We start from the raw sequence: 15,172 nt of genomic DNA, 5'->3' as shown, positions 1-15,172 counted from the left end.
AGAGACAAAAGGGAAATGACTAAACCTAACCCAAAACCGGTGCATTTATAAATAGCTTTTCTGTGAGATGGAGCCTTCAAACTCTAGACTGCCCTGAATCAGGGCTTCAGGTCCACGCTCAGCAGGGCTACCTATTCCTTCTGATGCCAGTGCTGAAAACTCTGCCTTTCACCACCAAGCCATTTCCCAGCTCAGTGTGATGCTCTGACTCTGCTGCATTTCTAAGGTGGTTAGACCTTAGAAGTTAAAAACCCCAAGAAGTCACTGGAAAGAGCTCAAAGCAGCTCTTTTCCCCAGCAAAGGCATAGATAAAGGGATTGAGACAACAGTGGCTGAACGCAATGGTTTCAGTCAGGTACATCGCATAGTCCAGTGATTTAATTTGGTTGCAATTGGTGAACAAGTCATAGTGCTTCAATGTCTCCAGAAAAATCAGTACTTGGTAGGGGGACCAGAACAGCAAAAACACCACCACCACAACCATGATCAGTCTTACGGCTTGTGCTTTTTTCTGCTTTTTGCAGGACAGCAGGGTTTTGATGATCCCACGGTAGCTGTGGCATATGATACAGACTGGGATGAAAAAGCCAACGGTGTTCAGCTCCACATTGCAGAGCACCAACCAGATGTTCTCCAGCTTCTCGGGGATGACAGTAACACAGTCATTTTCTACCAGCTGAGAGAATACAAAATGTGGCACTGAAACTAAAACTGCTATTGCCCACACTCCACAGGTTACAAGCAAGCCGTGTTTCGCTGTTCTGGATTTCAGAGAATATGTTGCCCCGACAATGGCCAAGTATCTGTCGATACTGATAACAGTAATAAAGAACATACCCCCAAAGAAACCGATGTAATACAGCGAGGAAACTGCTGTGCACGCATGAGATACAACTGCATGAGATACAACTGCAGTTTTCTTCGGGAAAATCAGATCTTCTCCAGCTTCTCGGGCATGACAGTAATGCAGTCATGCATTACAGCCCATTGAAATCAGGAGAGACACCTGCTAGCTTGGATCGGCTAGCAGGAGCCAGGAACACTGAGTGCATTTCTGGCACTAAATGTGCATTCCGAGAGAACTTTTCCTGTTAACAGTAGGATTTTATTAGGTATAAAAGCACAGTCAATAACTGCAAAATCCATTCTGTATGCATATACAGCATCAAAATGATACCCCTTTACTGTCAAAAGCAAGGAGCTTAGGTCTATGTACATTCATACCACCAGTGCATAAACCAAAACCGATACAAGTTACAGTGTCTTTGTGTGGAGCTACAATGGACACTTGCTTTTTTGCCTGAAGCAAAGCAGGTGCTGTAACAATGGTGGCCAAACAGTGCACATCCCATCACAGACCTTCCTGGGGTCAAGCTTGGTCGCTGGCTGGAGACACCCAAAGGCAGCTCTGCTTGCAGCTCCCTGAGCTCCACCCCTTGGATCGTGGCTGTTCCTGGCTAACACCTAGACAGGTATCAGTTCAGTGGTTATTTCCATGGGCACTTGTCATGGAATCACAGAATCATTTAGGTTGGAAAAGGTCTCTAAGACCATCAAATCCAAGTGCCAACCCAACACCACTGTGGCCTCTAAACCCTGTCCCAAAGTGCCACATCTACACATTGTTTGAACACCTCCAGGGATGGTGATACCCATGCAGCTGACATCTCTGGCATAATTGGGCTGATGTTGGAGGCCCACAGTTTGACCTTTGCTATATTCCTGTGTAGCTCTTGGGGATGTAACCTTTACTAGATAAAGCATAACATGAAAAAAACCAATGTAATTGGCAGAAATACAACAACTAAACTTATATGAGAATATTTGCCTGGCAACTCCCTGTATTGATTTAACTGACCCCCAATGAGTTGTGTATAACTGTGGGGGTCCCCAGTGCGAGCCTGTGCCACCCCTTTTCCCACTCCTGTAGTCCTCTACACTGTATGCAGTGCCCCCACCGCTTGAAGCCCCCGCTTATTGTATCAGACTTGTCTTTCTCTACACTGCATCATCTAGTGGGAGCAAATAATGTCTTACTGTGCATAGGACAGGGGCAGCCAAGGAGGTGAGAGCTTTCACTTGCTGAGTATGAAGCTCCTCGGGCATTTCTGTCGTCTCCTGTGCAAGTCCTGTCCTCCATAAGGACTTCTGCCACTCTGAGTGGTGGCATCCTGCTCCAGGATTTCACAAGGAGCTGGAAGGACTGGACCAGGTCACATTTAATGCTTTCTCAGCTCAGCCCTGAAGCTCAGCCCAGGAAGCTGCCCTGTCTCGGCATAAACACTAGAGGAGACATGTGTTTCCCAAACACACTCAGCTTGAAGAAAACATTGGTTTTCAATGCATCTATGAAATAAGGTAAGAGACAATTATATTTTTACCTATAATTAGAACAGGATGACACAACATGCTGTCTTGTGATTTTAAGGAAACCCTTCACTGTTTAGTGCTTGGAATCCAAATGATACTTCATTTGAATAAAGGTTATGTGGGTAAAGTTTAAAACCTGTGAAAGCAGAAAGGGGAACATTTTTATCAGTTGAAGTTGACCAGGGCAGAGAAGTTTTACTCGAGGACTAATTATTTGTGGCATCTTGTGGTAAGAGAAACATTCACCCTGGCTGGAAGTCCTCAAGGTTACTGCAAGACGCTGGTAGATGACTAGCATCAGTGTCAGCCCAGAAGGACAGACCAAAAATACACAGCCTTCGTAGTTCTTCAGGTGTTTTCTTGTTATATGTCTGCAGAGATTTCACAATTCACCAGCTATGCTTACTTTTTGTTTTAGTCAGCGAACCAACAGCCCAAACCTCACTGACACCGAAAACCCAACACAGAAAATCTGTTAGAGCTGACACAAGGTGTCTGATGCTGACAGACTGGTAAGGGAATGGCAGAAATTCAACAAACTTGATAAGCTGACTTTCTGTATGACCACATTACTTAATTTCTCTGTGGCTCGGATTTCTATAGGAAGGATATTGCACAAAGATGTCTGCTGGGTTGGGTGAGACATTTGGGTAATACGGCGGTTGCAGCTTGGAAGGTACTTGTGTGATACAAACACAGATCCAGAATCAGTGGCTCCCAAAATCTGGTCTGTTGGGGCAGACCCTGCATGAGGTAGAGCAGCCAGAGGCAGGGAACTGGGTGATGGGATAGAAGACAGCAACTGCAACGAATTACAGTGGTTTGGGCAGTGCAGAAGAAGCCCTAAAGGGAGAGAAAAAGGTTAAATTTTGACAAAGGAGAACACAGAGGGAATGGAGAGTAAATCACAAAGTAAATTCGCCCTTACCAGGAGAGGTCTGGCAACTCCAATAGTTAAATCTCATCTGGACATGGTCAAAGTGTAAATCCTCTGCCCTCTAAAATGAGGATGGAGAATATGATTTAACAGATCTCCCACTTCTAGACAGCCGTCTCTGATCTCTCCAGAGTGCCAAGGTAATGTGAGCTTATTAATAACAAAAATAGGGCGGGTAGTAATCTGGCACGCTGATGAAAAGTATTGAGTAGATGGAGCAACGGTAACCATAAACAGTGCACACAGCTACAAACAGTTGTTTGCTTTCACTGTCCGTTCCACAGAAAATGCAAAAGAAGTCTGAATGCTGTGTAAGGAGGTAAGGCCTGGAAGAAAGCAATACTGAGGAAGATCAGGTAGGAGAAAACACAGGCAAAATGCTCAATTTTATATGTAAAAAATCTCTGAGAGTGTCACAAGCAACTGTGCAAGCAGGGAAGGACAAATAGGGGAGTTAACAAGCTGGAGGAAATACCCATGAAACAAATTTTCCTGATTTCCTATCCCCTGCCTGGAAACCATTTCCATTGTTCTGCCATAGGACCAAGACCACAAAATCATGAAAGGCACAAGCGATTTCTAAAAGGACAGAGATTCAGACTGATGCCCTGTGGGATTTTTGGAAGCCCCCCTCCAGGGCTTAGCTCCCATTCAGAGGAATGATTTGAATCAGTGATGGTAACCCAGGAAAATGCCTTGATGTAACTTTATGTGTATATATATATATATGATTTTATGTGTGTTTATGTTTATATTTATGTTTATATATATAAAGTGCCTATCATTGCATTGATAAATCATCACTTGCTCAAGACCCTCTACAGATCATACCCTGAAAACTGAGCCTATGCTTTGCTCCACCATGGAACAGGTGGGACTCCTGGCATGCAGGCAGCAATCTTCTGCATGGCCACCCAGCCAGCTTCAGAGGGGCTTTGTCCTCCCCGGGGTTGAGGGAAGGATCTGAAACCATTTTAAAAGCTCCAGCCTACAGCTTTTGCTATAAATACACAAGCAACCGCAGGGGCAAGTTGCCAGGGGTTTGGAAGGGTTTGCCATACCCCTGGCAATGTGGTGCATCACTGTGGTGCTCCTGTCCCTCCTAGGTGGCTGACAGCAAGTCTTTTTGGTGGGGTGACAAAACAAATAACTGGAGGAGTGTTTCTGGGGCAGGATTTGCCCAGGGTGTGGGTGCATCGGCCCTTGTGCTCGCTTTGCTGGGACAGTAGCACAACCAGCCCGAAGGAGGCCACTGGCCCGGACATCTGGACCATGCACTGATGGAGCAAGAGCTAAATCTCCAAAATAATACCTGTGTGGTTGCTTTGAAGCACAGGTGGTGAAACCCTTGCCACCAGCAGAGAAAGTAGTAAGTCCATGGTTTTGTGCTTCTTTAAAAATCAAAGTATATCTAATTTGTTGCAATGACTTAAGCTGAGACTTGTTCCCTGGTTGCTTAGTGCATCATGAGTATTTCCCAGTTAGCACAGAGCATCTTTGAGAAAGCACTTTCCAGTACTATGAAGCCTTAGGCAAAGGTGAGAGAGACCCTGGGGATCTGGACTCTATACTATCCCTTCCTGCCCTCCCTGATCCAAGCCTGATCTTTTCAAATACACTTTTTTACAGATTTGCACGCTGTTCACCTCCAGCTAGTGGTGTCTGCTTCTGATTTAGTTTGTGATGTTGGTATAAAAACTGTAGAACTGGTTCAGGGAAGAGGCATTTTTTTCATCTCTTTGACCTAAATGTAAAGGGGCCACAGGCCTCTGCAATATGCAGGCTTATATTTATCTTAATCAGCAGGGGTTTGATTGGCTTCCATTTCAGGGTTCTCTATTTAGGACACCTAATTGTCAGAAAGCCTCATCATCGTGTTTCTACGCTTTCAACTCCACCCAGAGTTGGAAAATACCATAAGGAAGCAGCCCAGATTGCTACTTGCTTTTAAAAAATGTATCCTCAAAATCCTGGGGGAAGCCTCCCAAATCAACAAGCCTTTACTAAGTTTTCAGAACTCTGGCTGGCCACAGAAATGGTCCATCTGGTCTGAGAGTAAATCACAGAAGAAGAAAAGAAAGAGGAAATACCAAAGGCAGGAATTTCTTCACCCTAAAGTCTTTAGGGAAGGACTGTGGGAGCAGGGAGGAAGGATGCATCTGGGATTACACTATATCCACTCAGAAGCATGGAGGAATGGCAGAAGAACTCATTGGAAGTAGAGAAAACATGCAGGGTTTCACAGAAGCAGTGCAGGCTGACAGCACCCCCACCCCCAAATTGTGCCACTTTCTTCCCACAGCCGCCTCACAGCCTCCCATCTAACCCTGCAGCTGCCCCCTGCTCTTCAAAGGACCCCACTTCCTTCCAGGGAGTCCCATCCTGGGTTTTGGGCCAGCTACTGCCGGTGAATTACCTGGGGAGAGGATGGTTTGGCTTTTTCAGTCATTTGTTACCAAAATGGAGTCATGGTTGCTAAGACAAGTGTGCCCCAGTAGCCCACTTGCTCTGCCTCCGTGTCAGGGGCTGTAGGGGTTCACCCTGCACCCCGCTCTTCTTCCTCACCAAGCCCCACTGCATCTGGCAGAAACACATTTCCCAGACTGGCTTCTTCTCTTGCCATGGAGACTCTCAGACCTGCAGAAGCTCTCCTTTCCCTGTCTGAGCTCTGTTCCAGCCATCAGCCTTTCACCGTTAAAAATGCCTATCTGATCTCCAGCTTGCGTGGGTCTGGTTTGAACGTGCATCAGTTCATGGTATGGCCAACGCCACTGAGCTATCAAGATTACTAACGAGATCAATCAAGTGTTATCAAAGTGTGCCTACAGCCCCCAGCACCAAGTTCTGCAACGGCAAAATCTTCTCGCCTTTGTTCCCTGCCGTTCACCTCCTCTGTAAACACCCAGGGGTTGCATCAGCTTTTCTTACTGCAGCACCTGCCTGGGAGGTTTCAGAGCCTGCCTGTACCGGCAGTCAGGTTTCCTAACAGATGTGCCACCACACTTTGGGCACGGTTGGTGTTGTTTAACTCCTACACATGTCACTTTAGCTACATTAGTGCCAACGTGAATCATCTGAGAAACCTGTGGTTACTCAGATCTCACCGAATCACTGTCCAGTTCTCTAACGCTTGCTGAAACCAAGTTTCAGACCAATGATGAAAAAAACTTAAGAGGTTTTGGCTTTGAACTTATAGTTCCCACAGAACTTTTACAAGCAATATTCCCAGTTCAGGAAGATTTCAGGTGGGCTTTTGAGAGCTGAAAGCCAACCAACCCAATCCCCATCATAAGCCTTTGTTGGGCTGTTGTTGCTTTGGGCTGCTGAGATGTGTCAAGCAAACAAGCAAGAAGGGTCAAAAGCTCCAACTCTCTCATGCAGTACTCCTTCTCAACCTTGTCGTATCACCAGATGTCCAAACTAAAGCTTCTTTTCTATAAAGCCACGCTTACTGGCCTTAGCTGCACTCTCCCCCTTTGCCGTTTGAACTTCATTTTGCCAGGATAAGGGCTGGGTTACACTCTTTCCCTTTGCTTCTTCCTACTTTCCAAGACCTATGCTGTGTCAGCTGCTTCCAGCACCTGTAGGGATGGAACACGGAGAACATCTCCCCACTTCAGGAGTGAATGGAAGACTCATATTTAAGATCTAAAGTAACTGCACCTGCTGGGCTGGGCCTGCTTTTGACCCTGGCTATCTCACACAATACCAATCAAGTCCAGTGACCATCCCCTGATGGATGGAGCTGCCCTGCTCTGAAAGACAACCTAAGCGAATTACAGGAACCAGTTGGGTGCAGGACTAGAAACCGAGCCCCAGCTCTGGTTAACGTATTGCCCATAAGCCTGAGTTTTGTTTTGATATCACCGGTTAGAGGTGTCTGTGGCAGTCTGCTGTGTGCCACCAGGCTGGTTCAGAGTTTCACCCAGAGCGCTGTGAAGACCTGCATCTCTCCTGTTAAATTTCCACACAGTTATGGATAATCCCCCTAAGATCTCTTTCATGTGTGTTTTGGAAGTGCCACCAGCTGCTACAACATGTCATTTTGAGGTACCTGAGGACATTCCTATGGCCTTGCCAAGAGTCACTGTCTGGCAAGGAGCGGATGGGTGTACTTGCAAGTGCCAAAAAACAACACTGTTTATATTTGGGTTGGGCGGTAGCAGCTGAGATGGGAGGGTGAGAAGGCCATAAAGCACCCATAGGGGGTTTCACATGGTTTCCCACAAAAGGCTTCCCTGGCCCAGCAGAATCAAGCCCATCCATCATTCGCTGAAAAAACGCTTCCCTTGCGTGAGAAAAGAGCGCAAGACAGCCTCACCCAGAAATGCTGACTAAGGTGTGAACATTTTTTTCTGAGGCTTAAATATTTGCATCGGACTATTGTGCAAATCTGAAGCGTGACCCTTTGGTAGAGGTCTGGCTTTAGGTTATGTTTTCTTAACTTCCTTTCGTCTGGGGACAGTGGAGGCCTCACGGAAGGGCGAAGCGCTCTTAGTGGGAAGGCTGAGCTTGTAACATGGCACTTGGTTGAAGTGCCAGGAGTAGTAATTGGAAAGATAGGATGCATGAGCAGGATTTGGCTCTCGTGCCACCCAGCCTGGTGCCAACACACTTTGAAGGCTGAAACGTGACTTTGGTCACTTAGGGGAGTTTGTGTACCTTCCCCAATTTCACTTCCCTACGTACTACATATAGCACCCATGGCTGTTGGGAATAGCTGGGTTGAGTAACCCAGGGTTTATTCCTGCAGACTGTTGTCTTTTAGATAGCTATAAATGTGATGAAAAGCAGAAGTGCTTCTTGGGAGTGGGGTCTAAAACTGCCAGGGATAGCTTGGAGAGAGAGCGAAGCAGTTGAGCGCTCCATGAGAAGCAGAAGTGAATCTACTATTTCCTGTAGTCAGCAAGGGAAAACGTCTGGAGGAGGGACCCTATAGCCCTGAAGTCCTTCTTCAGTGTCCTCTATGCTCCACAGTTAACTTCATACTTCATCCCTTAGGTGAAGGTTTATTGTAAGCACGAGAGAGAGATCGGGTTGAAGTTGGCAGTGAGACTGTAGCGTGCGCTGCGGTGGGCTTGGCGAGGCTGACGGAGAACACCTGGTGGGGTGGGCAGAGGTAAGTGTCCTGGCTTTAGGGTGTGAGACAGTTTCATCACGTTATGCCTATCTGGCACGGGCTCTTTTTGGGCACCCGTTGGAGTTTGGAGATGACCTGTTGAGTATCCTCAGCTTTAACTGAGCAGAAGCTGAATATTCAAAAAGAGATCCTTAGGGGCATTGCATATGCAGGATGAGTGGTGGTGGGAGGATATGAGTATGTGGCTGGTGATATATAGAGTGAACAAGCCACACACTGTGCCAGCAGTTTTGGAGGCCAATGTCATTTTGGCAAGCACAGTTCTCACTTGCCTCTGGACGTACCGTGCAGCATCTTGCCCTTCCTGTTGGTTTTGCAACCACCCATCCAGGAGTAAAGGAAATAATTTGCTACTGTAGAAACAAAGGTACTTCAGGAAAAATCCCAGCCCAAGCGATGATCTTCTTTACTTCAATAAGGCCAGAAGTTCATCCTGTACCTCTGTGTAGATGTTCTCCTGTGAAGAAGGTGGTCATTCCCACACTCAGCGATCTCTCCAGGCAATGCCAGTGGGAGCTGCCTGTGCAGAAGTCTGCCAGACCCAGAGTCTATCCTGTGATGGGAGCTGCATTCCTTACGCGTGTGAAATCCATCCTGTGCCCCTACAGAGCTCAGAGCCCTGTACAGACACATAGGAAAACTCTCAAAAGGAACAAGCTGTCTTTTTAAACACCATTTAAGACAACAAGCATGGGAAAGACCAGCACAGCTGTAGGCTCTCAGAGGAGAGTGAACCAATGTGTGCTCCCTCTCTCCAGATCAGGGATTTCACACAGCACGAGCAGCTCAGGTAAGCACACCCCAGCAGCCCTCTCTGGGCAGTTACCAAAGGAGCTTGTGCCATAGAAGCAGGTATCCATTTGTTTTTATTTCTGTGCCAGAGAGGACTCCTACCTGTTGGAGCAGGAGAGAGGTGTCTGAAACAGGAGCTCACATGGCAGAGAAGAAGCTGGGGTACTTCACAGGGATATGGTGGCTTCTGTCTGACTTGGTCACTGTCACAAAGTTAGGATGGGACTTCTGCAGGTGTCTTGTCCAAACTCCTGCTCAGAGCAGTGCCGGAAGAGTTTCAAATATCTCCAGGGTTCTCACAAGCTCCCTGAAGTGTTGTTCTGGTGTTTGACCACCTTCACGATGAAATTTGTTATTCCATATAGCAACAATTTCCTATGGCCATTGCCTCTTATTCCTCTGAAAAAACTTGTCTGCTTCACCTTTACACCTTCTCGCTTAGATTCCCCCTGAGCTGTCTCTTGTTATGCCTAATCAAGCCCAGTTCTCAGCCTCTTTGGGTTTGCGCCCCACATAGGGAGCCACTACTGCGGCAAAACGACGACAGTCCCCTTTGGCACCCAACATGGGGCACAAAGGTTGGGATAACAGTAGATCTGACCCGACTGCATTAAAACCAAAGTTGTGATAAGCATTATTATTTAACAGTAATAACCAGGTGCTCCAGCCCCCGGCCACTTTGGTTGTCCTCAACCACAGTTGTCTTCCCCTACACTGGGGCAACGGTGAAGATCCAGCTGTGGGCTGGATAAGGCAGAGGCTCAGGTGCTGTTCAGGGAGGAGCAGTAAAAGCTCAGTGGCAGGAAGCCAGTAATGCTGGCGTACTGACTCATACTCAGAATGAAATACTTGGTGTACCCTAACACCTCTTTTTGACTTCATGCATCTCGTCTGAGAAGAGGAGTGTCTGGGTGGAAAAGCAGAAAATGATGGGTTACTGAGGTTACGTACAGTGTCTCCTGCCCATTTCTGTATCCCTCACAGACCAGATAAAGTAATGAGTGGGCAGACATGTGAAGAGATGAGGAATCTGTCACACACCTCTTAGGCAACACTAATTAGTTACCTCAAAGTAGAAAACTAGTATCTTGTTTGCAGTTACCATCAGCCTCTGCCCCAGCACTTGGGGATTTCCTGTTCATACCCTTTAATTCTGTTGGTGTCAGACAAGACATCTCCAGAAGCTGGACAATTAAACTAGGCTGTGAGCTTGGGTCTGGAGAGGTTCTGCAGGTGGGCTTAGCTCCCAGTTCCAGTGGAAAGGCACTGCAGGAGCCGCTCAGCCCATGGCTGTGCCTCTGTGTTGCAAAAAAGCCCTCCCCACACTGTGCCCATTCCCCAAAACTACTGATGCTGAGACAGCCCTTCTAGACTACTCTTCCTGAGTAAAACCACTAAGATGACTGCCAGGACTTCTCATTTAAGTGTTTTGGGGACAGCTAGGCATTGAAACTTCAGAATAGGAAGACATTTTAAAATGGAGAGCCTGTGTTTCCAGCTAGTGCAAAAAAAAAACCCTCTTCAAAAAGCGATCACACTTGATTTCCTTAATTTTCTACAGTGAATACTTACAAGTTCTTTACCCCAATGAGAGAGCGGAGCTAATGCAGTAACACCTGCACCCCTCTAGGATTTTTGGTTCTTGCAAACAGAAATCCTTGCAGAGACATGAACATCCCATCCCAGGGGAGCACAGTGGAACTGACGGGTGTCCCAAGTTACTGGGTGTGCAGACCAAAGAGCCCAGAAGTCCTTCATACTCTCGTTGGGTGAAGCCTCTGAGCTAAAAAGTCCTGACTCCAACCTGACTACCCTATAGCTGAGGCAGGAGAAGATATGAGATGCTTTGTTGCTCGAGGAGAAGTGTAAATATATTTCTTTTCTTTTGATGTTTGGATGACTTTTCTAAAAAACCCCATCAAAGGTGTGCTTGCTCTCCTGAGCGACATCGCAGTGTAAACAGCTCCTCCCACACTGGCAAGCTCTTACCACACTTCCACTCCCAGGGTTAGCGTGTGGTGAGAATGTGCTTTTGGTGGTGGCAAGAGGCACCACATGCTGATCAGCAGCTACAAGTGAGGTATCGCTTCCTGGCAAGCACTGTGCATCAGACTGGGAGGGCACCTGCATTAGGTTGGGTTAAATGGAGATGAATGCAGTTGGCGGCTGGTCACGAGTGGTGTCCCCAGGGCTCCGTGCTGGGGCTGCTCCTGTTTTAACATCTTTATTGATGATCTGGATGAGGGGATGGAGTGCACCCTTACTAAGTTTGCAGACAGCATTAAGCTGGGTGGAAGTATTGATCTGCTTGAGCATAGGGAGGCTCTGCAGAGGGACCTAGACATGCTCGATCAATGGGCCCAAGTCAACTGTATGGGTTTTAACAGGGCCAAGTGCCAGGTCCTGCACTTCAGCCACAAGCCCCGGACAGCACTACAGGCTTGTGGAAGAGTGGCTGAAGAGCTACCCAGCAGAGAGGGTCCTGAGGGTGTTAACTGACACCTGGTGGAACACGAGCCATCAGTGTGCTCAGGTGGCCAATAGCATCCTGGCCTGTATCAGGAGCAGTGTGACCAGCAGGACCAGGGGGGAGTGATCTTACCCCTGTACTCAGTCCTGGTACCTCAATTACCAGGTCCTCAGGCCACACCTCAAGTCCTGTGTGCAGTTTTGGGTGCCACAGTATATGAAGGACGTTGAGGTGCTGGAAAGGGTGCAGAGAAGGGCAACTATGCTGATTAGGGTTCTGGAGAACAGGTCTTATGAGAGGCTGAGGGAGCTGGGGCTGTTCAGCCTGGAGAAGATGAGGCAAAGGGGAAACCCTATCGCTTTCTTACAGCTTCCTGAAAGGAGGTTGTAGTGAGGTGGGGTTTGGCCTCTTCTCCCTAATAACTAGGACAAGAGGGAATGGGTTCAAGTTGCACCAGGGGAGGTTCAGACCAGATATTAGGAAAAATTTCTTCACCAGAAGAGTGGTGAAGCATTGGAACAGGCTGCCCAGGGAGGTGGTGGAATCACCATTCCTGAAGCTGTTCAAAAAACCTGTAGATGTGGTGTAGATGGTTTAGAGGTTACAGTGATGTAGGGTAGGGCTGACGGTTGGACTTGATGATCTTGCAGGTCTTTTCCACTCATGATGATTCTATGGTGTGTCACCTGCAGAGCTCACTTAGTCAGATGTCAGTCTGCCGCTGCTTCTGCTGCTCCTTCAATAAGCAGGGGCTCATCAACAGCCCCTGAAATGTTAATATATTTTTTTTTCTTATCCTAAAGAGCTGATTTTCAGTGAAGTACACGTAACAGCAGTCTGGGCTTTTGGTAGTAACTACCATCACCCTTGCAGTAATACAATTCTTATTAACCCAAACAGCGACAAAATCCCAAAGCACCCACGGGGAGGTCTCAGTACTTTACCATAGCACATACCTTTCTCTTCCCTTTCCATGTTGCCTCTAGCCAGGAAATCCAGCATGACGGAGGTCTTCACAGACACGACAGATGAATACACTTATGATGAACACGCCTTTTCCTGCAATAAGACTGACATCAAAGAATTTGGGAAAATATTTCTCCCCCTGTTTTACATTGCAGTGTTTGCTCTGGGCCTCACCGGAAATCTAATGGTGGTTTTTGCCATTGTGAAAGAAGGCAGTAAAAAAAGCATCACTGACATCTATCTCCTGAACTTGGCTGTCTCAGACCTTCTCTTTGTGATCTCCCTCCCCTTCTGGGCTTACAACACGGTGAAAGGATGGACCCTGGGGACTGTTGCGTGCACAGCAGTTTCCTCGCTGTATTACATCGGTTTCTTTGGGGGTATGTTCTTTATTACTGTTATCAGTATCGACAGATACTTGGCCATTGTCAGGGCAACATATTCTCTGAAATCCAGAACAGCGAAACACGGCTTTCTTGTAACCTGTGGAGTGTGGGCAATAGCAGTTTTAGTTTCAGTGCCACATTTTGTATTCTCTCAGCTGGTAGAAAATGACTGCATTACTGTCATCCCTGAGAAGCTGGAGAACATCTGGTTGGTGCTCTGCAATGTGGAGCTGAACACCATTGGCTTTTTCATCCCAGTCTGTATCATATGCTACAGCTACCGTGGGATCATCAAAACCCTGCTGTCCTGCAAAAAGCAGAAAAAAGCACGAGCCATAAAACTGATCGTGGTTGTGGTGGTGGTGTTTTTGCTGTTCTGGTCCCCCTACCAAGTACTGATTTTTCTGGAGACATTGAAGCACTATGACTTGTTCACCAATTGCAACCAAATTAAATCACTGGACTATGCGATGTACCTGACTGAAACCATTGCGTTCAGCCACTGTTGTCTCAATCCCTTTATCTATGCCTTTGCTGGGGAAAAATTCAGGAAATACCTTTATAGTGTCTGCCTAAAGTACTGTCCATTCCTGTGTTTCTGTGGCCCCTGCAGTCGCTACCAGGTCACCTATTCATCTAACTACGGAGAAAGCGCTGTGAACAGCAACATAACCCTCAACACCAGTGACCAGGATGGGTCTGTCTTCGCCTAAAAGGCTCTGTGAAGAAGGAATGTGTGTGCAGATATGTCTTCTGCAGGTCTAAACAGCGCTGAGAGATTGCCCCGGCCCCTACAAAGAGACTCCGTGGCTGCACTGCATTACTGACATGCCTCCTGTTAAGCATTAAATAATTTAAAAGACTATTAAAGGGATTAGAAACAAAAGCAGCAGAGTCAAGGCTGTGCATGGAACTGAATCAAGAGATGTGAAGAGAGAAAGTGGTAGCAAAAGCTGCAAACTTCTCTGTGTGTGGCAAAAGTCACACTTCTCTGTGCCTAGAATGGGAGACAGCGGAGAATTTAAGGACAGAGGAGCTGTTAAACCCTTTTGCCACTGTAACTTTTGGTTTTGGTTTATGCACTGGTGATATGAGTGTACATGGACCTAAGCTCCTTGCTTTTGACAGTAAAGAGGAATCATTTTGATATTGTATATGCATACAGAATGGATTCTGCAGTTATTGACTGTGCTTTTGTACCTAATAAAATCCTACTGTTAACGAGAAAAGTGCTCTCTGAATGCCACACGTCAACACTGAGCGTGCCTGTGCCATCACAGACACAAATCTGGGACAAAATAACTGCTTGCCCGTGGCACTTACTGTATCCTTCTTCAACCTTTGTGACATCCTGCACTAAGGGCTGATTTTCCCGGAGAAAACTGCAGGTGTATCCAGATTCCATGTCCCAAATAGCACATTTATCACGTGCACTCTGCAGCCTCCAAATACCCTTTTTACTGTTCCAATGATAATGCATTGGGGGTGGACAAGTATCAATCAGACAAGTGAGAGACCTTCCCCAGGGCCCTCTCCAGGAAGCTCCTGCCATCAACTGCTGCAAGAGCACAGGAGATTTTTGTTGGCACTGTGGACTGGAGTTAGGTGAGTGGAAAAAAGGGTTGTTGCCATCTATGAAGCTGAGATCACCTTACAAGGAAAAATCAAGGACAAATCTTGCAAAATGAGTCCATGCCAGTGGGACCCTATTACTATACCCTGATGGAACTGGCAACATATAAATTCTGAGGAAACACTCTCACTCTCCAACTAACCTAAAAGAGTCCTAGAGTGTCACTGGGAGGAGCAGGCTGCTGCTTTGTGGACCTCATCACCACCTTGCTTCTAAGAAAGCTTGGAGGAGAGTCTAAGCAATTTTCCTTGTTCAACAAATACTAAATATTCCAATTTTTGCTACTGAACATTCAATACAGTCTGCAGTATAACAGCCCCTTCCCACAAAAGGCCCTGTATTAGGTGCAAACACACGCTCATCTCTTAAAATTTCAGCTATAAATGGACTTCCAGACTCCAGACCTACTGGCTGAGATTAGCTGTAGCCTGAGTGTCGATTGAAACTGAATTATTTTTTGAAAATCCAGCCTGTCTAA

General features: G+C 46.8%; 2 protein-coding genes across 2 annotated transcripts; one reads left to right on the top strand and one right to left on the bottom strand.

The window, feature by feature from the left end:
• Nucleotides 1–244: 244 nt before the first annotated feature.
• On the bottom strand, nt 245–12,711 carry LOC311189068 (CX3C chemokine receptor 1-like; the record flags this gene model as incomplete). The annotated part of the gene is made up of 2 exons (XM_084260651.1): nt 245–894; nt 12,666–12,711. 2 exons carry the CDS (start codon nt 12,709–12,711, stop codon nt 245–247), a joined length of 696 nt encoding a protein of 231 aa, XP_084116777.1.
• Nucleotides 12,710–13,946, top strand: LOC311189067 (CX3C chemokine receptor 1-like; the record flags this gene model as incomplete). Its single annotated transcript, XM_084260650.1, has 1 exon — nt 12,710–13,946. One exon carries the CDS (start codon nt 12,710–12,712, stop codon nt 13,772–13,774), a length of 1,065 nt encoding a protein of 354 aa, XP_084116776.1. The 3' UTR covers nt 13,775–13,946.
• Nucleotides 13,947–15,172: the final 1,226 nt, after the last annotated feature.

The sequence above is a fragment of the Gallinula chloropus genome, assembly GCF_964237585.1.
Source record: "Gallinula chloropus genome assembly, chromosome: 2".
NCBI classification, from domain to species: domain Eukaryota; kingdom Metazoa; phylum Chordata; class Aves; order Gruiformes; family Rallidae; genus Gallinula; species Gallinula chloropus.
Note: the sequence above shows the minus strand (reverse complement) of the source record. Positions and strands in the feature narration are given on the sequence as shown.